General features: G+C 42.2%; 1 protein-coding gene across 4 annotated transcripts in view; it reads right to left on the minus strand.

Annotated features, from left to right (window-relative positions):
• Positions 1-26,975, minus strand: part of SNCB (synuclein beta) — a 170,706-nt gene that overhangs the window by 40,185 nt on the left and 103,546 nt on the right. For all 4 annotated transcript variants that reach the window (XM_082256615.1, XM_082256614.1, XM_082256617.1 and 1 more), the window contains one exon: positions 2,632-2,721. In XM_082256615.1, the coding sequence (XP_082112741.1) occupies positions 2,632-2,721 (90 nt within the window). The remainder of the gene's footprint in view (positions 1-2,631; positions 2,722-26,975) is intronic.

Genomic DNA, 26,975 nt, shown 5'->3' on the forward strand with positions numbered 1-26,975 from the left:
TTTATGGATGTTATTAAATTTATGGTATAGTTTACGAAAGAAACAATATTGTAATGTATTCAGAGTGATTTGGGGAGAGGAAGTGAGGCTAGTACACCCATTTTATTTGTTGTCATCTTATTGGTCAACATGAGAGGGAGGTATCATCCCCACGTGTATAAAGTTTACCATCGGTAAACCGGAAATTATGTCCTTGATGATGTCCTGGATGATGATGTCCTTGACGATGTAATTTCCAGTTCCGCAAACCAATGACGTCACTTTCATCCTCCGTGGAACGCATGCTGAGCTGCAGCGAACCCGGAAGAATCTCATGGTTGTTTTATGCCCCTCTTTACCTACAATTTGGTAAGTTGTTTTGCATCTCCGCAAAAAAAATACGTTTTTACAGTACTTCACTATAAGTATAATTTTGTTTTATTGAGCTTGATGGATAATAGAGCTGCCCCAAGAGTAATATTGTGGAGACCCGTTCAAAGATGCTAAGAGGCCTGGTATTCACAACACCGGATACAAGCGTGTTTGACCCCCAGACTGAAAAGCTGAGGATCCATTTTCTCTGGTGAGTGGGGATACGAGAGGGTAGTGTGGCACAGTTCACAGCATGTTTATATGAAGCACTTCAGCACCTTTATGTGGATATTGGAGCACCGAGCACTTAATATGAGAGCTTCTGAAGGACTTTGAGTTTGTATACATTTTTCATTTTTTGAGCACATTATGGTATATGATTATATGTTTTGATTTGCAAGCACTGTTTTATTACAATTGCATTTTTTAGGTGTATTTAGAACTGGGTGGACAGCAGCTGCAGAAATTTTGGAATCACATACACATAGCGTGAGTATTTATACGGTATGTTATTAGTTAATTGTGTCAGTCACTAGAGCAGTGGATTTTGTCAGTAGGGCAGTGATCTTTGTCAGTAGGGGAGTGGACAGTGTCGGTAGGACAGTGGACGGTGTCGGTAGGGCAGTGGATGGTGTCGGTAGGGCAGTGGACAATGTCGGTAGGGCAGTGGACAATGTCGGTAGTTTTTATTTTTATTTTTTACAATTTGTTTTATTTTTTTTATACAATTTATTTTGGAGCCCATTGGGGGGATTTGGTGAAACATCAGGGGTCTGTATAGACCCCTGATGTCTCATTTTTAGGACAGAGAAAGGAATTGAGGACACTGATTCTTAAATTCCTTTCTCTGCAGCCTCGGCTGAATGAAGAGGAAGTGCTCTGTGCTGAACGGCATCCCATTCATTCACAAACTGCACCATAGTAAACAACACAGTTCTATGCTTCAGGTAATAATAAACAGAGTGAGTGATCAGTACAGATCTCCATCCAGTTCATTCTCCATCCTGAGACATACCGCAGCAGTCGATGGGAAAGTTGAGTGCTGGCAGCGCTGCGTGGGGGGAAGGAAAGGACAGGGGGGACCCATGCAGCAGAAAGAGCGGAGAGTAGGGGTGGAGCTGGCAGGATTTATTAGAACTGATCGCCATCGGCTGTATTTTCCTCCTGCAGCCACTGAATCTGGCTTTCAGTGGCTGCAGGAGGAAAATACAGCCAAACGGTTCTAGCAAATGCTGCCCCCGACACCGTTCCTGTTCAGATCTGACTTGAAGGCAGCAAGGTAGCAGGCTGAATCCCCATGGTCTGGATCCTGGCTCCCCTGTGACTTACAGAGCAGCTGGTGGTGTGAATGCAGCTCAGTGGCTCAGTCGGGTCAGTCTAGCCTGACCCAACCTCACAAATCCCAGCTAGTGTCATCATTGCAGACAGTTTGGCACCCCCCTCAAGTTTGTCCCTGGGGCATATACCCCCCTAGTTCGTCTGGCCAGCCAACTTCAACACATTTGCAAAGGTTTGTATCACTGTAGATGAGACACATTTTCAGCCTAAATAAATGCACAGTTAATAAGTGGTCAGGGTCAGGTTTCATTCTGCTGCAATTGTTGCATAATCTGACTCACTGCTCCTGTTTTGCGTTGCCTTGCTGCAACAGAATTGATAAATGTCCCCATACGGTTAGCTCTGGGAATCTATTGCCGTGTATTAGGGTTAAGTTCACACTAATGCATGTGTACCACCATAATGTGCACACCACTATCGTTTCTTTTTAACAATAATATGGATAGAAATACAAATTTTATATTTTAACCCCACACCACTGTAACAAGTAACAAAAGGAAACCTGTTTAGTATTACTGTATAAATCAAATTTTGCAAACACGGCTAGGCTAGGTTCAAATTGCTGCAATCTGATTTTGATACGATTTTCAGTGGGATTATATAGTGCAACTTGGATGTGATTTGCATATTCTATGGGGCCAAAATTGTGCTGGAATCGCACCAAAGTAGTACTGGAAACTTTTACAAAATTGCTCTGTGCTGAGTTGCATTGATGTGAATTGGCACAATTGAAAATCTGATTTTCATTGTGATACGATTCTTTGCGACTCAAGTTGCATCTGAAATCGCACTAGTGTGAATGTATGACACATTGATATGATCAGGCATAGCCAAATTGCTGTCTGTAAAGGGGCTAATGGATAAGATATGATGATTTTTTTATTATTTAGTATATCCTAATATCTTATGATTTTCAGTAATATCTAGAATCATTTGTCTCACCTGAGGGGCTTCCTCGTAGTTTTCCCCTTCTGGCTCCAGCAGAGGTTCAGCAGCAGGTTCTTCCAAAGCTTCCTGGGCTTCTTCCTCGGGCTGCAAAGACAGAGACTCCTGTTAGTTGTGGCTTTTCTAGAATTTGTGTCCAAACATGCAACATCAAATTTGTATATCACAAAGAGTGGGATTCTGGCACAGGGGATTTATATTAAGAATTTCATAAAAATTTTAATAGACTATACATGGAGATCTTTTAAAATCCATATAAAAAAATGGCAGGTATAATCAGGACTTTAACACGTTGCACATGTCCTGTCTGTTTACCAGCTGGCAGTGGCAGTGGTGCCAGAATGAGGCCCTGCTTCCAACTATAAACAGATTTCCAAAACCTCGTTAATGAAAGCCTTCTTCTGACATTGCTGCCGCTCCCAGTTTATAAACAGTCATGACATGTGTGAGCAGAAAACGAACATGTGAGTGCGCCTGCGTTGTTCATTGGTAAACAGACATACCCCAATTTTTGGTAGGACATCAGTGAACAAATGTTGGGACGCATTTTCACATACTGGATCCCAACTTGTACAGCTTCTAAAAAGATGGAACTTGGGGGAAGGCAGCATCAATAGTAATAGTGCGTCTTTGTTGTTTTGTAGGCTTGCTGTTTTTCTTTTGTAGGCTTTTTCTTTTAAACATGGTGCTGTGTAGAATTCAATAAAGGCCTCAATCACACGGGCGTACTTTAGCATATGCCTGTGCGAGGGCTGTATTTGCCTACACGGGGCTGCACAACTTTCAAACTGGGAGCAATGGCTGTTTCTGAATGGGACTGCCTGATCAGGGGTGCAAGAAAAATCTGTGCATCCCAGTGAAGGCAAACATGACTCTCACACAGGTGTATGCTTAAAGCGGTTGTAAACCGCTAAACTTTTTTTTTAACTTACCTGCAAGACAAAGGAATAATATGCTAGTATGCATTGCATACTAACACATTATGTTAAACTTACCTGAAAACAAAGCGTTCCAGCGATCTGATGCCAGTGGCAGTGAGGCAGTGTTCATCAATACCCAATCTTCCTTCCAGGTTCGCGAGTCCTACTCTGTGACTGGCCGGAGCCGCGACGACCTGAGCCGCCAGTCACGGCACGCTGCTCTGAAGAAATGGCACGGCGGCCGTTCCTTCAGATCGCATGCGCCAGTGACATAAATGGCTGCTAGGTCAGTAAATATCTCCTAAACAGTGCATGTTTAGGAGATATTTACACTACCTATAGGTAAGCCTTAATATAGGCTTACCTATAGGTAAAACATCAGCTCGGCTGCGTCACTGATTGACAGGGCTATGTGCACTGAAAACTACGAAGTCCTGAAGCCTTTGCAGCTGTCACTTGTAGTTTTCAATGAACTACCCCGGCGCTGTGGAGCGATGTTGTGGTTCATTCATGCTTCCTGTCTTATATCTGCTTGGCCGTACAGTCTGTACGGGGAAGCCGATACACTGGCAGATCTGCTGGAGACCTGCATGGCACTGGCAATCTGCTGATCACTGGTGCAATGCTTTAAAGGCTCAAAAAAAATAATAATATTTTTTTACCTGCAAAAAAAATGTGCATTTAATCGTTTTTCCCCAAAAAGGGAACTTATCCTTTGTGTGAATGAGGCCAAATTAGATGATCATACTGGGACCCCTACTTCAACTTTCATACAAAGATGACATCATTGTATTCATAAAGGGTGTCAATTAAATTTTAGCATACTTCAGAATTACAAAATACAGACAATGATACCTTTTTAGAAAGTTATGCCTTTTATGTTCAATTTTAAACTACTTTCAAATATATGTTTAAAAGAGATACTTCTTCTATGGACACGCAGTAATAAGTATCTTGGTATTGAGATCTCCTCGGATCCCTCAGAATATTGTACAATAAATTTAGTCCTACGTCTTAACAACATGAAGTCCAAATTGAAGGCTTGGGCTAACCTCCCTCTGTCCCTGATAGGGCGCATAAATATATTTAAAATTAAATTGTTACCTGGTTTTCTATATGTACTAAGACACACACTAATATGGATTCCTAAGAAGTATTTTTTTAAATGATAAATTCCAATATAACTTGTTTTGTTTTGGGCTCACAACAACCAAAGTTTAAGCTGACAGTCTTGCAGCGGCCGCCGTGGTTGCAGGGGGGCTTGGCGTGCCCTGACCTTCATAAATATTTTCTGGATGCCATGCTCACACATGCCCACAATTGGCTTATAAAGAATGATTCTAATGCTGTGGTAGTGCTAGAGGCATCCTGTGTAGGCTCCTTTGAAGCCCTAAAAACCTCATATACAGAGGGGCAGCCACCTCCCTGCCCATGACTTCTGCCATGAAAGCTGGCTTAAAAGCATGATCGATGGGCTAAGTACTGTGTCCTACCCCCCTTGGTCAAATTTCCCAACATACCCCTTTATGGCTTAATCTGTTATTACCGGAATTTATCTCTATATCTGACCCCCAGATTTGGGCAGTAAAGGGCATAAATAACTGGAACAGATATGTGAAGGTGGAGAATTAAAGACTTTTGAAACTCTAAAAACACAGTTTGACCTTCCTAATTTATACCTTTTTAGATACCTCCAATTATGGCACATATTTAAAACACAATTTGGGCAGCAACCAGTAGCCTTCTATACCTCTATGCTCGAAGATGTACTTAGACATGACACCCTCACCATACCACTTTCCAATATCTATAAGACTATGTCTCCCTCTGTCCACTTAGGGTTGGGGACTCTTAAATCTAAATGGATACTAAACCTCCCTAACTTAGATGATGAAGATTGGGAAGAAATGTGGGAGTGTTTCTTTCTGCAACTAGTTTCTGCAAGGGATAGGTTGATTCAATACAAAAACCTACAGAGGATCTACCTCACGCCTGCTCGTCTACACAGAATATACCCATCCACTCCTGCGGAATGCTGGCAGGGCCTTAGCAGACCCAGCGGACTTTACTCACATCTTTTGGCAATGCCCCAATATTTAAACATATTGGGAAACTGTAGCTTCAGTAATACACTCTCTGACCACTATCCAGGTACCCTGGACTGTGGAGGTATTTTTGCTGGGTCTGGTGGACACCCTGGCCTATCTTAGGGACTCTGATAGGATAATTATTGTTCTATGCAAGAAAAACTATTCTGCTCAATGGCAATCCCTATTGGCACCAACTCTAACCTTGTGGAAAAAATTAACCAATGCTAGTCTGCCATTATACAAAGCCACCAATTTAGCGAGAGGGTATCCCAACAAATTCCACACAGTATGGGACATTTGGCCCAATATCCTTCCACTAATACTGACCCTGAACCTACCAGTAATAAATTACCTTGCAAGGTGCTGAAAAAAATATAAGTATAGTAGAGAACCAAAAATATTTCACACTTCAGAGAACAGTGACTTTCAGCTTACCAGAACATGGCTCAGTTTTAACCTTAGTAGCTAAGGTTAGTACCCTACCTACAACATACAAATATCCTCCAAAGCTAATGGAGCAAGTTGTTTAGTTTTAGTGCCAGTTTTGGCACTTAGTATACATTTTTTTGATGTTTGGTTTTGTTTGTTTGTTTTTATTGAAATGTATGTGTGCCGAGCCTGGGTATGCCCAATAGGCTCTGTTTTTGTATCTTAAAGCGGTAGTATCCCGCTTTTTTTCACTTTTAACTACAGGTAAGCCTATAATAAGGCTTACTTGTAGGTATAATTAATATCCCCTAAACCGGCACGGTTTAGGAGATATTTGCAGTGCATGCAGCTGCTCACGCGAGCGGCGCATGCGGTCTGAAGGTCCAGCGGACCTTCAGCTTCCCTTGCCGGGAGCTTGCCGGAAAATGACTCCTGCGCGCATGCGCAGGAGTGACGTCATCCGAACCCGGAAGAGACGCCGTGGGATCATGCCACAGCGGTGTCCGGGGGTCCGTGTCGGGGCTTCATTCTAAGGTAAGTAATTCATAATGAGCTAGTATGCGATGCATACTAGCTCATTATGCCTTTGTCTTGCAGGTTATTTTTCTTTTTTGGGGTTTACAACCGCTTTAAAAATTGAAATTGAAATAAAAAGAGTTTCCAAAAAATAAAAAATAAAAGAGAGTAGCTGTATGTAAATAATGCCGTCAGTGGGTGTTAAGGTTTAAAAAAAATAATTTTCTGATGTTTGGTGTGTAATTATGTAAGTAGATTGGGACAGTCTTTTTTCACCCATGTATGCAAGCCCTGCTTCCTGCTTTGCACTGTTGCAGTACGCTTTACAAGTCTATGAGTCAGGGAAAACAATGTATTCCCATTATGCTTATAATGCCATAATCCTTGTCACTAAAAAGCAGGTTCAGTTTTCTGACCTCTGTCTTGTAAGCCATACATGTAGCAATTTGTGATCGAACTACATGCAAACAATTGCAAACAAGAGATTCATTATTGCTTAAAGGGGTTGTAAAGGTTCAGATTTTTTTAAATAGAAATAACAAACATGCTATACCTACCTGCTCTGTGCAAGGGTTTTGCACAGGGCAGCCCGGAGCCTCCTCTTTTGGGGTGCCCTGGCGGCGCTGCTGGCTCCACCTCTTCATCGGGTGCCCGGGTGCCCCCACGGGAAGCCGCTTTCCCTGGGGGCACCCATGCGGGTGCACTCTCAAGTCGTCCTGCTGTTGTGTCCATTGACACAGACAGGGGGCTTCGGCCCCGCCCCCCCACCCCCTGCTCGTGTGTTATTAGATTTGATTGACAGCAGCGGGAGCCAATGGCTCCCGCTGCTATCAATCTGTCCAATGAGATGAGAGCCAGCAGCTGGAGCCGCTGGGCTTGTACATAGTGCTGGAACGAAGAATGGGCTCAAGTAAAAAAAAAAAAAGGGGGGTCTGGGGGGGGCGTTGCAGCAAAGAAGGTTTTCACATTAATGCATAGAATACATTAAGGTGAAAACCTTTGAGATTTTACAATACTTTTAACCAGTTGTGGGCTTTCGACCACATATGCCCTAAAAAAGTTAATCCAAATACTCCTCCTCCCCTCCAGCTCCCTGGATGCATTTATGACCCATTCACATCAGTTATGTCTTACTATGGATTGCATAGTAAATATAATATAGACAATATTGCCAAGAGAAAGCCTTGTTTGCAACTCATGATATACGGTCTATGATAGTGACAATGCATCCAGCCTCCTTTCCCTTCATAGAGCATGTCCCAGCATTTGTTTTTTTTTTTTTTTTTTTTTACTTTTTTACTGTAGCAAGACATGTGCATGCATTGCAGAGATGTACTAAATATTTTTTTTCCTTAGGCCCCTTTCGCACGGACGAACAGATCAGGTCCGCTTGTCAGTTTTTCAGGAGGACCTGATCGGACCCTCCAGTCTCTTTTATGAAGTGGTGGATGTCAGCAGACACATGTCCGCTGACATCCACCGCCATCTGACCTGATCCTGCCTACCAAAAACAGACAGGTGGGGTGACTATTCCCCATATATCTGGTGGATCGGATTGAATGGCATTGCATAGAAACAGACAGGCAGTCCATTTCCATCCGACTGCCCAATAGACAAGTCATAGTGGAGTGGACACAGACCTATCATCCACCTGCTCAGTGGGGATCAGTGGAGAGACCCCTGCTGAGGAAGCCAATCCTGCTTCAGAGGCACACATGTGAAAAGGGTATTAGAATACAATTTAAAGTCAAAACTGCACTAACAACAAAAAAGTGCCCAAAAGAAATAGACCATACTTTCTCATTAAAGAATTTGTTACCCCAACATTTCATTTTCCTGATATGTGCCTGCTGTACCATGTACTTGTATGAGAAAGTATCCTGTTCTCTTTGTATGTGCCTGCTGTACCATGTACTTGTATGAGAAAGTATCCTGTTCTCTTTGCATTGCTTCCTTTATGTGAAATTCCTGGTGTTCCTGCCAGTTCCTCTGCTTTCCTATTAAAAACTGACCACACTATGCAGGAGAGCACACCGTGGTCAGTTCTCAAGCTATGCTGGGAACTCAGTGTGCTCTCCTCTAATGATCAGACTTGTCCTGACATGCCCTCGCAGCACAGCCATTTACTGGCAAGCTCAGTGTGCTGCTGCTTTCCCTTTCCCCAGCTCTTAACCACTTAACGCATAACCACGTATCCCTACGTTGGCTGCATTTAAGTGGTTGTACCGGTGTGATGCCTCTAGCTAGGGGCATCATCCCAGTACTGTTATTTAGAGGCGGCGGTCGGCTTTCCAGCGGTAATGACCGATGGGGCTCGGGAGCCGCTCGATCATTACCCCAGCGAGCAGGAGGGGACCCCCCCCTCCCACCTCCTTCCGCGGCTCAGCCAGGGTATCCCATCCCACCGGGAGACCAGAGCAACCAGACGGCTCGGCCGCCGACTGGATGGAGTCTGGATCAAAGCCAGATGTGGCTTCGATCGGGTCTCCGATGACGTAACCCTGAGGCAGCGTCCATGACGTCACGTCTGGGTTGCTCGGCTGATAAAGGCGCTGCATTTAAAAAGTGAGTGTATGCAAAAATGCAGTTTTTGGTGTTTTGAATACATGGAAGTGCAGTGGAGGGGTCAAGGGTCTTTTAGACCCCGATCCCTCCATAAAGAGTACCTGTCACTGCATATTGCTGTCACAAGGGATGTTTACATTGCTTGTGACAGCAATAACAGTGATCAGAATTTTTTTTTTTTTAAAAGCCTGTGTTAAATTGAAAAAAAAAAAATAAAATAAATAGGAGAAAAACATTTTTTTAGCCGCCCCGTCGCCTTGAGTTCACGCACGAATAAAACGTATACAGAAGTCACGCCCGCAAATGAAATCGATGTTCAAACCACGCATGTGAGGTATTGCCATGATCGCCAGCAATAATTTAAAAAAAAAGAGCTACTATCTAACTCTAAACTGGTAACCGTTAAAAATTTTAAAGTGTCGCCTATGGAGATTTTTATTGACCATAGTTTGTCGCCATTCCGCGGGTGTGCGCAATTTTAAACCACATGTTGTATATATTTACTCGACGTGACATCATCTTTCGCAATATACAAAAAAATGGGCTAACTTTACTGTTTAGTTTTTTTAAATGTAGTGAAATTAAATTTTTCGTAATTTTTCCAAAATGGTTGGCTTTCTTGCACCCTGTGGTGGATGGCTGGCTGGCACCCTGTGGTGGGTGGGTGGCTGGCACCCTGTGGTGGGTGGCTGGCTGGCACCCTGTGGTGGGTGGGTGGCTGGCTGGCACCCTGTGGTGGGTGGCTGGCTGGCTGGCACCCTGTGGTGGGTGGCTGGCTGGCACCCTGTCGTGGATGGCTGGCTGGCACCCTGTGGTGGGTGGCTGGCACTCTGTGGTGGGTGGGTAGCTGGCTGGCACCCTGTGGTGGGTGGCTGGCTCGCACCCTGTGGTAGGATGGGTGTCTGGCACAGGGGCTGTGGGTGGCTGGCTGGTACAGGGCCTGTGGGCGGCTGGCTGGTACAGGGCCTGTGGGTGGCTGGCTGTCTGGCACCCTGTGGTGGGTGGCTGGCTGTCTGGCACCCTGTGGTGGGTGGGTGGCTTTCTTGCACCCTGTGGTGGATGGCTGGCTGGCACCCTGTGGTGGGTGGCTGGCTGGCTGGCACCCTGTGGTGGGTGGGTGGCTGGCTGGCACCCTGTGGTGGGTGAGTGGCTGGCTGGCTGGCACCCTGTCGTGGATGGCTGGCTGGCTGGCACCCTGTGGTGGGTGGCTTGCACCCTGTGGTAGGATGGGTGTCTGGCACAGGGGCTGTGGGTGGCTGGCTGGTACAGGGCCTGTGGGCGGCTGGCTGGTCCAGGGCCTGTGGGTGGCCGGCTGTCTGGCACCCGTGGTGGGTGGCTGGCTGTCTGGCACCCTGTGGTGGGTGGGTGGCTGGCACAGGGGCTGTGGGTGGCTGGCTGGTAGAGGGCCTGTGGGTGGCTGACTGGTACAGTGCCTGTGGGTGGCTGGTACAGTGCCTGTGGCTTGCTGGCTGGTACAGGGCCTGTGGATGTGGGTGGCTGACTGGCACCGAGCTGCTGTGGGTGGGTGTATGGCTGTGATACACTCCCGCGAGACTAGCCCCGACTCCAGACGAGGTTGTCCAGGGTGAGGGAGGCAGCCTAATAAGGCAGAATGACGTCACAAAAATATCGGCGACATTAGACAGTTCCAGGGCCGATATCGATATATCGGGGAAAGTGCACAACGACCTTGCTGATAATCAGTCTATCCCTAAAAAGGGAGGGAATAACCTCTCCAGAGCTTTACCAATGGTTCAGTTCCAGGTTTTCCCCACTCAAGGAACAAGTATGCTGCCAAGGATGTGACTCTGTGTTTGGTGTAAACCACCACTTGGAACCCAGTCGGGGTTCCAGGGATATGGACTATGCCACCACTCTATGGACTAATGGACTCTAAAGGAATTTCTCACCTATTTAAGGTATGGCTACCTCATGGGCGCCAGGAGGATACCAAAGGGGCACTTAGAAACTCTTGTACAGGAATGCATTTAAAAGAACCTTGTTGTTACATAAATTTGCCTTGTCTGAAGTCACTTCAGTTCAAGATAATCTTAAAGGGGTGCATTTATGGCATATCTTAGAGCAGGGTTCATATGGGGAACAAGACGAGATAGAGAAGTTGCAGTACGTATGTCTAACGTGCAGTAAAGCTATTCGGAGAAGGCTATATTGCTGTTGCCAATCACTGCAGTACTAGTGTCTATGCACTAACAAGTGCATAGCTCCCAACTGTCTCTGATTTTTAGGCACTGTCCCTGATTTTAAACAATGTCCCTGTGTCCCTTTTTCCTCCTCATTTGTCCCTCGTTTTGGTCTTATCTATATAGTTGTATATAAAATGCACTGTATCTTCCAAAAATTGTTTCCCAGTGCTAAACCTGTCATCCAATTTCTAAATTGCTGCATTTGTAAATTCCAATATAAAGGAACAGTAGTGGTAAAAAAAAGCACTTGTGGGTTTAATTAATCATTTGTATAATTCTCCTTTCATGGGGCATTTTAAGGATATGTGTCGAATACCTACTTACTTTTGCAAATAGGTGTCCCTTGTTCCCATCGCAAGAAGTTGTGCCCTCTCCCCATCCCCGTATGGCTGCAGTAAGCACCTCCCACAGGCCTGGTACGTAAGAGTTAGGGCCCTTTCACACTTGGAGTCCATCAGGCGTCAGCCGATCCCCTGCTGAGCAGGAGGATGACAGCTGTGTCTCCGCGCTGTGTGTGGAGACACAGCTGTCAGGTCCCCATACATCTCTATGGGAGAATTGGATGAGAACAGACCGTCCGTCCGTTCTCATCTGATCCCATCCGATCCGATGGACGGATGGAAAATAGGGTTTCCGTCCGTCCAGATTTGACGGATCGGATATCAGCGGACATGTCTCCGCTGACATCCGATGCCCCATAGAGATGCATGGGGTGACCGTTCAGATCCGCCAAAAAAACTGACAGGCGGATCTGAATTGGTCCACCTGTGTGAAAGTGGCTTTATACTGACTGAGAAGGGAACTAGGGCTCTGCTGCTGTGCCTTTGAAACATACAAGTATTTCCAGGATTCCAATGCACATGGCAAGTGATGATGGTCATTGCAGCCAGTAGAAGGACATTAATAATACAATGTGTCTTAATCAGTGCAATACTGTAACCACAAAGTACAAAAATTGCTATAAATGAGAAAAATAAAATTAGTACAAAATTGTTTGCTGCTCGTATTAAATATATGTTTTCACTTCACACCAATTAATTAAAATATATAATATAAATACAGCGCAATATGTGTATATCCAAAAATTGCCACACATGTGACATGTGAATCAATATTAATAATAAATGGCAAAATCAAATAAAAATACTCATACTAAAAAGCATACAATGTAACTATTGTACACAAACCAAAACATAAAGGGATCAAAAAATCCTTCAGTGATATTTGATCAGTCCAAAAGTGAACAAATGAATCCTGCCATCTCTGTGAAATGATTATCTCAGAAACAGGTGCTCAAAATGAATCCACGACCAGTGACTCCTAGCCGCTCACCTCCAGCTTTGACTCTCTAGTGAAACAGGAGTCAAAGCTGGAGGTGAGCTGCTAGGAGTCACTGGTCGTGGATTCATTTTGAGCACCTGTTTCTGAGATAATCATTTCACAGAGATGGCAGGATTCATTTGTTCACTTTTGGACTGATCAAATATCACTGAAGGATTTTTTGATCCCTTTATGTTTTGGTTTGTGTACAATAGTTACATTGTATGCTTTTTAGTATGAGTATTTTTATTTGATTTTGCCATCTGGATGGATGGATATATAGTTGTCTCTGGATGTATCAAACTTCCAATGTATCCTCATACATGACCCTCGACCATAGGGAACAAAAATTACATATCTAGTGCTCTCTGTAAAAGCGTTCATTTTCAGCACAAGTATAAAAAGAGCTCACTCACATAATACAGCACTAAGCCATGCCGGCTGTAATAGGCTTGATATATAAATCCACCGGCTCACAGCCCTTAGGTCAGTGATGGTCGTGGGAAAAGTCAGATGTCAGCTCCTGCCTCCAGACGCGTTGCGTCTTCAAAAAGACTTCTTTAGTGGGGTCAACATTTTTGCAGAGAGCACTAGATATGTCATTTTTGTTCCCTATGGTTGAGTGTCAAGTATGAGGATACATTGGAAGTTTGATAAATCCAGAGACACCTATCCATCCATCCGGAATCTGATTATACCTAACGGGGAACAGTGTGCTTTGACTCTCTGGTGAAACAGGAGTCAAAGCTGGAGGTGAGCTGCTAGGAGTCACTGGTGGTAGATTGATTCTGAGCACCTGTTCTCGAGATAATCATTTCACAGTGGTAGCAGAATTAATTTGTTCATTTTTGGACTGATTGAATACCACTGAAGGATTTTTTGATCCCTTTTGGTTTGGTTTTGTTTTCTTGTGTACAATAGTTATATTGTATGCTTAGTTATTAGTATGAGTATTTGTATTTGATTTTGTCACCTATTATTAATATTGAATCACATGTCATGTGTGTAGCAATTTTTGGATATACACAGATTGCGCTGTATTTATATTATATATTAGTATAAGGACATTACCACATCGCAGTGGAAATTACATTCTAAGGGCTCATGCACATTGTAGCTAAAAAAAAAAAAAAAAAGAAACTTCTTTTACAGGCATTTCTCTGCCTAAAAGCTTGAAGAAGCTTGTGCTTTTTTGCATGTTTTTATTGAGGTTTTTTGAGCATAAGCGTGCTTTCTCTCAAACCCTTCCCTTAGCTATTTTTTTTTTTTGTGCGTTTTTGAGCTTTTTTGCAATTTTTCATGCTTTTTCACTCTTGTGAGTTTTTGGGCACTTAGGCTTTTTTCTGCTTGAAAGCTCCTCTCAAAAAACGTGAGTTTGGTGGGATTTTGTTCTGCCTGTAAGAGCATAGGCCTGTAAACTCCTGAAAAAGCCATACTGTGCATGGACACATCGCCTAACATGGAGGGGAGTTTCCAGGGACAAAAAATTAGACATTTGTACATTGAACATCCAAATAATGGCTTTTGTGCCTTTATTTCAATAAGGTGTCAACATTTTACCTGAAAGTAAAGAAAAATACAAAAAAAAAAAAAAACTTATTTGACTTATAACTTGATTGTTCACTAAGAAAATAAATGTTGATGCACTGAGTAATGCAACATTTCAAAAAGACCCATACGCTGTGCTGACAGTGAAAAAAAAAATGTAGTATGTGCGCAGGTATTTTTTATTATTCAGAGGTACCTGCATAGAAAATCTTATAAGCTTGCCACAGGAAGCATATCTGATATTTTCTATGTAACCACTAACAGCCATTAGATCAACTCAAAAACATAAAAAAAAGAAAAAAAATGATATTTAATTTTAGGCATGCTGCCATTTAGCTAAATATTCTGAGGATATGGCTTAGTTGTCCGCTTAGGATCGATGCACTGGCATATACAAATTTAGTAAATCACACCCATTAGGCCTTTTGGAAAGCAAAAATAGGACTTGGCTCATTCTTTAAGAGTCAAAATTTGAAGCACAGGTTCAAAGCACAAACTATATGAACATATAATTTCATCCATTTTAGGAAAGTGTAATAAATAGGACACAGCTACATGACATAGCTTTCCTCAATTACCAGCAAAAGTAATGTTCCATAGCAATTAATAGTAACGCACGTACAATGTGCCTAAAACAGATGTTCAACAACTGTTCAATTTGATCAATGGCTCTTCGAAAATTTACAGGAAACCTAGGGCGGTTAAAAATAAAAAAAAAACCCAATGATATATTTTAGGATATATTTAACTATGTTAACCCAATGGGCAATTTATGTTTCTAAAGTCTTTAGTAAGAAAGGTAATGAGCAAAGAGCAATACCGTATTGCAAACAATGTGAAGTGGGTTTTGACTTGAAGGGTTCAGTAGAATAGTGCAAAGATGAAAAACTAAACCCTATGTGCAGTAACTAACTGCAACCAAACATTTGTCAGATTATACTTTAGTCTACATCACAGCAGGTGAAAGATGCTTTGTGATTGGTTGCTAGGGTTTACTTTGCACATCTGTGCTTTTCATATTGCATTATTGAATACATTGTTATAAGCTTTTTGGTTGCTATGGCTTATGCCAATTTCACCATGCTACTGTGAAAAACCTTATAGCTGCTGTTCAGGGATTTTTTTTGTAGCAGTATTACCAGTTGAGGAAACTGGCACCAGGTAAGTAAATCTGTTTCTCCTCTCCCCTAGACAAAATGAGCGAAAAACTCATGCAGTGCAGGCACAGCCCCACTGCAAGATATAATTAAAAATGTTCCTGGAGTTAGGCTAAGGCCGGCCATACACAGTTCAAATTGGTTAATTTAGCAGTTAATGGGCAGGCTGAATGTACCAAGTTGATTGATCGATAACTTTGGTACAACCAGCCAACTGGATTCTCTTACGATTATCGCTAGCTGCTACTATAGCTGCTAGAAATAATCACTGTCTTCTCCTGGCAGGGGCGGCTTCTCCCCCCCCCCCCTTGCCCCACCCACCGAGAGCAGACAATTGCTCGGCAGTAGGGATACCCCTGTTAGCGTGGTCTGTGTTGATGGAGAAATCGTGCAAATTTCTTTCCTGCAACTTGTGTCCGGCCTTATGGGCCATACACACTATACAATTGTCTTTAGACTTTTTCCTTTAGATTTACTAAAACCATATAATATGAGGTCAAATCGAAACACTTTCAATTCATATGCAATCAGGCACGCTCTTGCACTACATAGTTGAAGGTAAATCTAAACGAAATCTAACAACAAAAGTTGTATAGTGTGTATCCAGCTTTAGACCAGGCCTTTTCTGGCACTTTTTGTTTTTATATGTAACAATCAACAACAAGAATTTAGAACCCCCAAACGTTATCTATTTTTTTAAAGCAGATGCCCTAGATAATAAATTGGTGGGTTTTGCAATTTTTTTTTGACACACGATATTTGCACAGTAGTTTTTCAAACTCAATTTTTTTTAGAAAAAATACTCTTTTAAATTTATTGCAAAAAACACAATACATATCCCAATTTTTGTAAAATATAAAAGATGATGTTACGCCGAGCAAATAGATGCCAAACATATCATGCTTTAAAATTGCACACACCCGTACAACGACGATAAACGACATACATTTTACTATCAATAGGTGACGCTTTAAAAGCTTTTACAGGTTACCACTTTAGATCTACACAGGAGGTCTGGTGCTAGAACGACTGCCCATAATCTGACTTTAACGGTGATACTTCACATATGTGGAAGGATCACTCTTTGAGTGCGTGCGAAACCGCCTTTATGTGCGTGCACAGGGGGACAGGGGCACTTTACATTTTTTTAAATTATTTATTTATTTTTATTTTTGCACTTATTTTTGTCGCTTTACAATTTTTTTTATCACTTTTATTGCTGTCAAAAGGAATGTAAACATCTCCTGTGAAAGCAATAGGTATGTGATACATATGGGGTTTATAAGACTCTGGGTCCCTACATTAAAAGAATTTGATCACACCAAGATCAGTGTGATTGAAAGCTTTTCATTTTTAAAATTGGCGGCCTTAACCTCCTGGGTAAACCAGAAGTAATGTCAGGTCTTTGCTTCCGTGTTACTATATCACAGAGCCGAACAACATAGAAACATAGAAACATAGAATGTGTCGGCAGATAAGAACCATTTGGCCCATCTAGTCTGCCCAATATATCTGAATCGTATGAATAGTCCCTGGCCCTATATTATATAAAGGATAGCCTTATGCCTATCCCATGCATGCTTAAACTCCTTCACTGTATTTGCAGCTACCACTTCTGCAGGAAGGTTATTCCATGCATCCACTACTCTCTCAGTAAAGTAATACTTCCTCATATTACTTTTAAACCTTTGCCCCTCTAACTGTGTCCTCTTGTGGTAGTTTTTCTTCTTTTAAATATGCTCTCCTCCTTTACCGAGTTGATTCCCTTTATGTATTTAAAAGTTTCTATCATATCCCCTCTGTCTCTTCTTTCTTCCAAGCTATACAAAGAAGATCCGGTCTGTGATCCAGTCTGGGATCAGCCGGCGGAAGCACTTGCTGGTTGATCAGGACTCCCAGTGGGACGAGAGATCCCGGTAAAGCCACAGAAGGCGGTGGGAGGGGTGGATGCCACCCCCTGCTGTTTGTAAAAATAATCCAGCGGCCGCCAGGATTGCTTTTACAAGTCGACTGTTTGCTCTAAAAAAACGTACCGGGAGGTAGCCTTCAGCTCCACTTGAAGTCCAGTGACTGGTCGGCATTGTGGTGCAAAGAATACCCAATTATAAGCAAGAAAAAAAAAAAAAAACTGTATTTTTGATTGCACATGATTAGATGGTGGAAATAAGCAGTGCCTTTCCTTGCACAGAGAAAACTTCCTTTTTGTTTTTAGTAAATCAACCCCATAGACTTCAACAATGTTTTTCCAGCCATGGAGGAAGACAAGTTAAAAAAATAAAGCATGATTTTTGCTGGGTGGAAGGTGGTGGTGGGGGGGGATGTTCTTGCCAGCAGATAGGTTTTAATTGCATAAAGCAAAGTGATAAATGTTTTAACCACTAGCAACCAATTAGAAATATTATTTTTTTGGTACAGCTATTGACTTTTGATTTGTTGTTATGGTAACTGCACATCATTTCCTTTGTGCCATTCTAATCTGATTGGTGCTGCGGTTTACTGTACATTATTGCTTTCTGCATTACGTTATTAAATAAAAGCCTTAGGCCTTTATATAATACATCAAAGAGTAATGTACTAAATGCTGTAAAGCACAGGTAATACAAGTATGAATTAATGGAAACAAACATGAAAACATCCTGTTTTTGCTTGTACTGTGGCCTAGAAAAAAATTCATTTTTCTTGCCACAGTTTAGGATAAATCTATTGCCATCAGGCAGGTGCTTCTACAAACTAATAATGCAGAAAACAATATTACTTACAAAGGAACTTAACTGATAGATTCTCAGATTCCTAGATTAGGAGTGACCTCTTTGTGGTGAAAGCTGAGAATTGTCCTTGTATCTATTGCTGTAACTTAAGGTACACGACAGACTAGATTGGGCAGCCAGGAACAGATATATGCATTGAGCAAAGCATCTTTATTGCCAAGTACACACACTGTGATCTATGGGCCTCCTCCCACATTCACGCTAACCCCTCTCCTGTATATATATATATATATATATATATATATTTTTTTATGACTATATATGTGTGTATATATATATATATATATATATATATATATATATATATACACACATTTTTTTGTGACTATCTATGTATATATATATATATATATATATATATATATATATCTTGTGACTGCACTGCAGCTCTTGTTCCTCTGCTACCAGAAGTGTGAGTGCATTAATCATGTCTGATAAATCAGTGAATGCCGGGTGCTAGATACGAGCATTTAAATTAACAATCATGTTAAAATGCACCACAAATCAATTATCAGCTTTCCTCTTTCTGAGACATGTGAGAGCACCGTGAACACGTATTTGCTATGTTTAATGTGAATATAGACCATAATGATAACATCCATGCCAGATTAAAAATAACGTTCATGGGTTTTCCCATTTTTTCCCTTTTCATTTCTTCATTTACATACTGTTATGATGTATTTCCTATTGTATTCAGATATTTCTATTTGTATGCTACTGAAAATCAAATTCGGATTTTCATCATATCACTGCAGGATATCTGCAACAATTTTTAATGGTATTAATACACTATATTACCAAAAGCATTGGAATGCACATGAACTTTAAAGGAGTTGTAAAGTCAGGAAGGTTTTTTTAATTTAATGCATTCTATGCATTAAGATAAAAAGTCTTCTGTGCGTAGCACCCTCCCCAGCGCCCCCTAATACTTACTTGTTCACGAGTCCTTCGGCAGTCCGGGGCTCTCCCTCCCGATTAGCTGAGACAAAGCCGTGGCGCCATTGGCTGCCGTGGCTGTTAATGAACATTAGTTAGCCAATCAAGAAAGAGAGGGAGTAAGGCCGAATCCCAGCTCAGTGTCTGAATAGACACACAAAGCTGCAGCTTGGCTTGGGTGCCCCCATAGCAAGCAGCTTGCTGTGGGGGCACTTGACAGGAGGGAGGGACCAGGAGAGTCAAAGAGGGACAGAGAAGAGGAGGATCCAGGCTGCCCTAATCAAAACCAACTGCATAGAGCAGGTAAGTATAATATGTTTGTTATTAAAAAAAAAAAAAACAAGATTTTACAATCACTTTAATGCCATCCCAGTCTAAAGTCTCGTACACACGCAACGATTATCGGCCGACCGATCGTCCGAATTTTGTCCAAGTTGTGTCTTGTTGGTTGGAATGTGCCTAGACTGCACACAAATTTTCTCGGCCAACAAAATTCTACTTCAGAAGTGATGTCATGTGTTGGTTTCTTTTCTTTGTGTGTTTTCTTCACTGAGCATGCCCAGACTTGCTCATCAGATTTTTCCCTGTCGAAATCTGTACTGACTGCACGAAAATCGGCCGTTGTGTTGACGGCCAACAAAAATTTTATAGTCTGCACACCAGATTTTTTTCGGCCGAAAAGTCGGAGTTGGTTGTCGGAAGCATCATACTAACAAGCCGAAAATGGGGGGGGGGGGTCCTCGTAATGTGCCTGCAAAGTGGTGCATCTGTAGCATGCATAAAACATGCTACAGCAAAAATGACAATCCTAAAAAAAACAAGTCAAATACCATTTAAAATGACTCGTGGTTGCAATTGCCAACACCTAGTTATTGAAAAAAATAAAGAAACAAATGCCATGGGATCAAACCCCCCCCCAGTCCATACTGGGCCTTTCGGGTCTGGTATGGATTTTGAGGGGAACCCCACACCAACATTTTAAAAAAAAACAACAGCACGGGGTCCCCTCCAAAATTTATACCAGACCCTTATTCGGGCAAGCAGTCTGGCAGGTCAGGAATGGGGGTGGGGGGTGAGCGCCCCCCCTCTTGAACCATACCGCGCCACATGCCCTCAACAATGGGAGTGGGTGCTTTGGGGCGGGGGGGGCTATGCACCTTGTCATGTGATGTCGTGTTGATGGGGACAAATGTTTCTTACTGACAACCCTAAGCTATGGTTGTCTGCGGGGGCTTATTGGATTCTGGATCTGGACCCCCAGATCCCGCCCACCCCCATTTGAATGGGTATCGGGTACCTAGTAGCCTTACCCATTCACCAAAAAAAGTGTACAAAAGTAATAAACAGAAGAGACAGACAAACCCATTATTGAAAAATAAAAAATAGTGTCCCTTGATGTAAATCCATCGTCAATCATGCCGGACCCGAAAAATAAAAAAATGAAAAATGCTCTCGCCTCCTGCCCCAAAGCACTCACTCCCCCCATGCTGAGGGCATGCGGCCTGATATGGTTTGTGTGGGGGGGAAGGGGGCGCTCACTCGTCTGCCCCCTTTCCTGACCTGGCAGGCTGCATGCCCGGATAAGGTATTTCTTTATTTTTTTTAATTTTTTTTTTTTTGCCAGCACTTTTTTTTTTTTATTCAGCTGTCAGCAGGGAAACCCAGCTTCCCAGACCTGCACTTTAACAACCAGCTAACACTGTGCACTGATTGGGAAAAGCTTTGCTGATAATCTGGTTGTTCGTCGAGTGGCCGAACAGGCAAAAGTTAGGCCTGAACTCCTGCTCAGGTTGAATTGTTCGCCCATCCCTAGGGGAATGTTTGACCATTCTTCCAAAAGCGCATTTGTGAGGTTAAGCACTGATGTTGGATGAGAAGGCCTGGCTCACATTCGCTAAATGTCTATATTTGCCACTATCCTTCTCTTCTAAATGGCATTAAATCTAAGCTTCGAAAAATGCAGATTTAAGCATTCTCCAGTTAAATGACCACCCTAAGATCAATGCCACTTTCCCCTCAATCATCACGAGTAAAAGCTTTAGCACAGTAAAGAGTCATACAAGGGACAGGATTCCTATTCAGAAGACCTGCATGTACAGTATCTCACAAAAGTGGTGGAAGGTAAAAAGTCTCTAACACCAATCAGCTCCGTGATGTCGTCATGGAGGAGTGGAAGAGGACTCCGGTGGCAACCTGTGAAGCTCTGGTGAACTCCATGCCAAAGAGGGTTAAGGCAGTGCTGGAAAATAATGGTGGCCACACAAAATATTGACACTTTGGACCCAATTTTGACATTGTCACTTAGGGGTGTACTCACTTTTGTTGCCAGTGGTTTAGACATTAATGTGTGTGTTGAGTTATTTTGAGGGGGCAGCAAGTTTACACTGTTATACAAGCTGTACACTCACTACTTTACATTGTAGCAAAGTGTCTTTTTTTTCAGTGTTGTCACATGAAAAGATATAATAAAAGATTTACAATAATGTGAGGGGTGTACTCACTTTTGTGAGATACTGTATTTGCTAAATCTATTGGCACTCATTTTTGTTAAAACATTGATGTTATGCCAGTGACACTTCCATTTCCCTGGAATTCAAGTTGTTGAAAGTTGTACTTTAACAAGTGTTGAAAGCACTTTGCATCGTGTCTTGGCATATAGGGGGGGCCTGTAGCTTTTACCCTTGTCTAGTTAAAGTGGTTGTAATCATCAGACATGAAATATGAACAAAGCATATCTCTCTAAAGTGTGTACTTGTCTCAATTCAGAGCACTAAGTGTTATATCCTAGTTCCTTGGCTATCAGCATGAATCACTTCTGACAAGTTTTCATGACACCAAGAGAAAAAAGGTGAGAGGGGAGAGATCTCCAGCACACAGTCTGTGATTGACAGCCTCAGCTCTGTTCTGGTGTACTGTGTGAAGGAGGGTGTGTCCCTTCCCTCCAATCAGCTCTCTTCTCTGAGCTCTGCAGTGTGCCATTTCAGCTCTCCGCCCCCTGTTTCTGACAGCTCAGACAAGCTTTATAAATTGTGGATAGATATAGAGAAGAGAAGACTGCAGATAAACAACTTATGTAGGAGGATTTATTTTTTTTCTCTGTGTATCACCCGAGGCCAGTCACTTAACTGGATATATGTACTAATGGTTTACAACCACTTTAAGCTATTACTTTCTGTGACAATCATAGACAAAGAGGCATACATTTGAATGGGTTTTAAAAATTGGAAATCATGATAGCCAGGATGCATTATTTAAAATGTTGCCTTAAGCAAATATTTGATATGGAACAAATAGACATCATAAAATGCCTATTCATACTTAGGTTGTAAAAAAAAATCCCTCTGGCTGGTCCCTACCCCACAGAATATTCCATGTAAATGTTGACTTTTTCCAAAGTTGGGATAGGCTTCAGCAAGTCCTCCTATTCCCAAATTACAAGAGTCAGGACTGGGGATAGATTGCTAAAGCACATAGTGCTGCATTATGGGATTGGATACGTGACTCCTCTCCACATACTTGCCGAGTGCCCCACGCATATATACCATGGCAGGGCGGCCGGGCTGCCCAAAATCACGTAGATCACAGCGGGAGGTGTGCCGCGGGAGGAGTGGCGGATATTGCCGCTGGCCTCCCACAATCATTAGAGAAACTGACAGAAGACCTGCCTGCTTAGGTAAACAAAGCAGGCAAGTCTTCTGTCACACAGGCAGAGAGAGATCAAGAGCTTCAGCTAAGCTGAAACCCTGATCTCTCTGTACTTGTCACAGAGCCCCCCCCCCCCCCCCCCCACAGTGAGTAAGCACAGTTAGGCATACATTAACCCCTTTGATCACCCCCAGTGTTAACCCCAACCCCTTCCCTGCCAGTGTAATTTATACAGTAACAGTGCATATTATTTAGCACCGATTACTGTATTAATGTCACTGGTCCCCAAAAAGTGTCAGAAATGTCAGTCAGGGGTTCGATCTGTCTGCCGCAATATTGCAGTCCCGCTAAAAATTGATGATTGCCACCATTACCAATAAAAACAAAAAAAAAAAGTCCAAAAACCTATTCCGTAGTTTGTAAACACTATAACTTCTGCGCAAACGATTAACCACTTAAGCCCCGAAGATTTTACCCCCTTCCTGACCAGGGCCTATTTTGTGATTTGGCACTGCATGACTTTAACGGACAACTGCGCGGTCGTGCGACGCTGTACCTAAACTAATTTGACGTCCTTTTTTTCCCACAAACAGAGCTTTCTTTTGGTGCTATTTGATCACCTCTGCGATTTTTTGATCATGCGCTATAAACAAAAAAAGAGCGTCAATTTTGCAAAAATAACAATATTTTTCACATTTTTTTATATGAAATTCCCCAAAAAAAATGTAAAAATCAAAATTTTTTAACATTTTAGGCCAATTTGTTTTATGCTACATATGTTTGTTAAAAAAAATCGCAAAAAGCGTATTTTGATTGGTTTGCGCAAAAGTTATTGTGTTTACTAACTAAGGGAAAGATTTTTGTCATTTTTGTTGTTTTTTTTTATAGTAAAAAAGTAATGGCGGCGATCTGCAATTTTTTTTGTGGGACTGCGACATTGCGGCGGACAGATCGGACCCTTGACTGACATTTTTGACACTTTTGGGGTTACCAGTGACATTACTACAGTAATCAGTGCTATACATATGCACTGTTACTGTAAAAATGACACTGGCAGTGAAGGGGTTAACTTTTTTTTTGAGAGGGAGGGGTTAAGTGTGTCCCTAGGGGCGTGATTCTAACTGTGATTGGCTGTGGCTACTGGTGAAAGAACAGAGATCAATGGTCCTACATAGCAGAACTGTGTGATCTCCATTCTTACACAGGGGAGAATGACAGGCGGCTTTGTTTACATTAGCTGCCTGCCTTTCTCCCGATGTAACGGTAGATCGGGAGTGCCCGGCGGACATCGGGTCCGCCGGGCACACGCGCGGGAGAGTCCGTGACCGAGCGGGAGCGCGCCTCCGGAGGTGCGCGCTCGCTCCCTAGAACCTCATAGGCTAGCGACGTAGCCCTACGTCGCTTTGCCTGTGAGGGGCTGACCGCCGCAGTAAATAGTCGTGTGGCGGTCGGCAAGCAGTTAAAATACGCTTTTTGGGATTTTCTTCTACCAAAAAAACATAGCAGAATACAAATTGGCCTAAACTGATAAAAAAAAATCTGATTTTTTTTACATTTTTTTATTGGGAATGTTTATAGCAGAAAGTAAAAAATATTGTGTTTTTTTCAAAATTGTCGCTCTTTTTTTGATCAAATACCACCAAAAGAAAGCTCTATTTATGGGAAAAAAAGGACATCAATTGTATTTGGGTACAGCGTTGCACAACCGCGCAACTGTTCGTTAAAGTAACGCAGTGCCGAATCGCAAAAAATTGCCTGGTCATTAAGGGGGTAAAACCTTCCAGAGCTGAAGTGGTTAAATTGAGGGATTTGGGAGACATTTAGGCACATTTTAGTTCAGGATATTCAATGTTGGCATTACATTTTTTTTTTAATCTTACATGGTTTTGTATTGATTTATGTCTGTAAAGCTCTAGTTGGAGCTTTCAGTTATGCTCACTTTTCTACCACTGTGTGGCAGATTAGTTCAAAGCTTTTTCAACAATTTAGTGAAAACAGAAATGGAATTTGATATTTCCCTTTAGCAAAACAGAGAAGGATTAAAGACAATAGCTGCCTGCAGATGAGGACATTTTCTTCTCCAGACACCCCCAGTAGATGGTAAAAAGGTAAATGCTTAAAGGTTCAGTTCTATTGCAACAGCTGCTGGTAATACTATAACATTTTTTATACAGTATGTGCTTGGCATGCTACTTGTGCCTCTGTTCTTTCTGAGGTTTGTTTCCTTATGAAAGATGTATTGAACCCTGTGGGGTCAGCTCTGGACGAAGCAGATAAGCAGGCAAATCGACTGCCTAGCAAACCATCACTAAAACACAAAAACTAATTTCTTTTTACCAAACATTGAGTATGTATCCAAACACTTTATGTTTTTTTTTTTATATAGGTTTCAGTAATTACAATGTACACTGGCTGAATTCTGTGTCTCAAACAGACATGGGGGGAAGTTAGAAGTCTTAAGCCTAGTACACACGATGAGATTATCAGATTTTTTTGGGATTTTTTTTGCATGCTAGTCCCCATATAGAAAATAAGGATGTTAACCACTTCAGCCCCGGAAGATTTTACCCCCTTCCTGACCAGGCCCTATTTTGCGATTCAGCACTGCGTTACTTTAACGGAAAATTGCGCGGTCCTGCGGCGCTGTATCCAAACAAAATTTACGTCCTTTTTTTCCCACAAATACAGCTTCTTTTGGTGGTATTTGATCACCTGTACCATTTTTATTTTTTGCTCTATAAACAAAAAATTAGCGAAAATTTGAAAAAAAAAACAATATTCTTCACATTCTGCTATAATACATTCCCTCCCCCCCCCCCCCCCAAAAAAAAATTTAAATCCTAAATGTTTTAACATTTTAGGGCAATTTGTTTTCTGCTACATATTTTTGGTAAACAAAAAAAAAATCGCAATAAGTGTATTTTGATTGGTTTGCCCAAAAGTTATTGCGTCTACTAACTACGGGAAAGATTTATGTTATTTTTATTGTTTTTTTGTTTTTACTAGTAATGGCGGCGATCTGCGATTTTTAGCAGGACTGCAACATTGCAGCGGACAGATCGGACCCCTAACTGAAATTTTTTACACTTTTGGGGGTACCAGTGACATTACTACAGTAATCAGTGCTAAAAATATGCACTGTTACTGTAATAATGCCGTTGGCAGGGAAGGGGTTAATCCTGTGGGTGATCAAGGGGTTAAATGTAAGCCTAAGGGAGTGATTCTAACTGTAAGGGGGTTGGGCTTCTGAAATGATCACTGAGACATGTGATCCTATATAGCAGGATCACATGAGCTCTTTGATCATCCCAGGGAGAAGAACGGTTGACTGTGCTTACAACAGCTGACCGTCCTTCTCTCTCAGCGGGATACGATCGCGGGTGTCAGGCGGCAATTAGAGTCGCCTGCCCGCTGCATCGGCTTCCCCGCTGACGAGCGGGGGCGGGAGCGCGCCGCCAGCGGCACACCGCTCACCCCCCAGACTCCCGACAGCGAGCACCGTACATGTATGGAGTTTTGCCTGGGAGCCTGCGCAGTACATCTGCCGCAGGCGGTCGTAAACAGGTTAATAAAGTATGAAAATTCTAGTATAACAGAATAAAACTGCGTAAGTGATGTATTGTATTGTATTTGTATTGTATTTTCGGTCAAAAACTGTACTGAACAAACGAAAATCGTTTGATCTGGTATTGTACAAGAAACATTTTTGTGTTTGTCCCTTTGGAAAATTTCGGGTTAAAGCTGTGTACTAATGATCAGATTATGGTACGATATTCTGATCGCTCGTATGGGGGCTTTACATTGCTTCTGCAACCCAGATACCATAAAGATTCCTTATCGGTTGTTCCCATGACCATGTACAGCATCAAACTTTTCTAATTAGATCCATCATTGCTGCAATCAAATTGAAACCTACCCAAAAAAATCTTTTTAGAATAAAATTGTGGAGATTTTTGGAAAGTAGTGATCTATAAAGCCAATTTCTAATAAGGACACATTGAGAAATAAAACAGAGGCACACTGTTGCGAAATTCTGAAATGATTCAGTAGTAAATAACCAAACTCAGTACCATTGTGGTAGTTGTCAAAGGGAAAGATTTTGATTTATCTTAAGAAGCTCTGTTTTACTTATATATTTATGAAGTGAACTGCCAAATAAAATCATTAAAAGAGTAAATGTTGAGCGTATGGAAAATATTTAGGCTATTACAAGCTCTGTCTCCAAAGCCTCAAAAGTGGACAC

This window comes from Pelophylax lessonae (assembly GCF_965119305.1).
Source record: "Pelophylax lessonae genome assembly, chromosome: 4".
NCBI classification, from domain to species: Eukaryota; Metazoa; Chordata; class Amphibia; order Anura; family Ranidae; genus Pelophylax; species Pelophylax lessonae.